This window comes from Rhinoraja longicauda, chromosome 15, assembly GCF_053455715.1.
Source record: "Rhinoraja longicauda isolate Sanriku21f chromosome 15, sRhiLon1.1, whole genome shotgun sequence".
Classification (NCBI taxonomy): domain Eukaryota; kingdom Metazoa; phylum Chordata; class Chondrichthyes; order Rajiformes; family Arhynchobatidae; genus Rhinoraja; species Rhinoraja longicauda.
The window spans coordinates 16975206-16976055 of record NC_135967.1 but is presented as its reverse complement, the minus strand read 5'-3'; the positions used below and the strand labels follow the sequence as shown (position 1 = coordinate 16976055).

General features: G+C 58.9%; 1 protein-coding gene across 1 annotated transcript in view; it reads left to right on the top strand.

Annotated features, from left to right (window-relative positions):
- The window catches only part of LOC144600747 (uncharacterized), an 11003-nt gene extending 10609 nt beyond the window's left edge, over positions 1 to 394 (top strand). Inside the window, exon 9 of the mRNA XM_078412668.1 lies at positions 282 to 394. Within this exon, the coding sequence (XP_078268794.1) occupies positions 282 to 394 (113 nt within the window). The remainder of the gene's footprint in view (positions 1 to 281) is intronic.
- Positions 395 to 850: the final 456 nt, after the last annotated feature.

Sequence of the window (850 nt, the reverse complement as noted above, 5' to 3'; positions counted from 1 at the left end):
GGCGGTGGGTAGTGGGACTGCGGGAGGATATGATCGAGGACACCAGACTAGCTCTGAGCTCAGTGACACTCACGGATTCAGAAGGGGGAGGGGGGAGGGAGGATAGATGTTGGTGATGGAAGTGCAGGAGCTGTCCCAGTGTCAGCAGGGAATGTCCGCAGCTGTCCAGCTGTTCCCCCCCCAGTCCCCCGGGGATGTCCGCAGCTGTCCAGCTGTTTCCGCAGTCCCCCGGCGATGTCCGGAGCTGTCCCGCTGTCTGATTGCGGTTGCTGTGTTTACAGACTGGAGTAAGGCCGCCGCTGGGGCCACGGTCAGAGGACACCGCGCCGGCTCGTGGGCCGACTCCAAGTCGGGCTCCATCACCACCTCCTGCACCGGCTCCAGAAGAATCTGATCCTCCCGCAGGACTACGAGGACCGGTGGGTGGGCCGGGCAATCCAGGGTAGGGCCGTGACGAGGGGTGTGTGCGGGGCCAAGTGCAGGGGAGTGGAGCTGCGTGATGGGGGTGACGTGTTGCGGACGGTGTGTAGCTGTATGTGAGTGTGTGTGTGTCTGTGTGTGTATATATGTTTGTGGTGGCGAGTGTGTGTGATGGTGAGTGTGTGTGGGTGACGGTGACTTTGCGATTGTGTGCATGTGTGACGGTGAACACAAGTGTTAGTGTGCCCGGACACGCTGTGCTTGGAGATGGTATGTGTGTGTGTGTGTGTGTGTGTGTGTGTGTGTTGGTGTGTGTGAGAGTGTGTGCCTGTATCCATGTGACAGTGTGTGTGTGTGTGTGTGTGTGTGTGTGTGTGTGTGTGTGTGTGTGTGTGTGTGTGTGTGTGTGTGTGTGTGTGTGTGTTCTGTT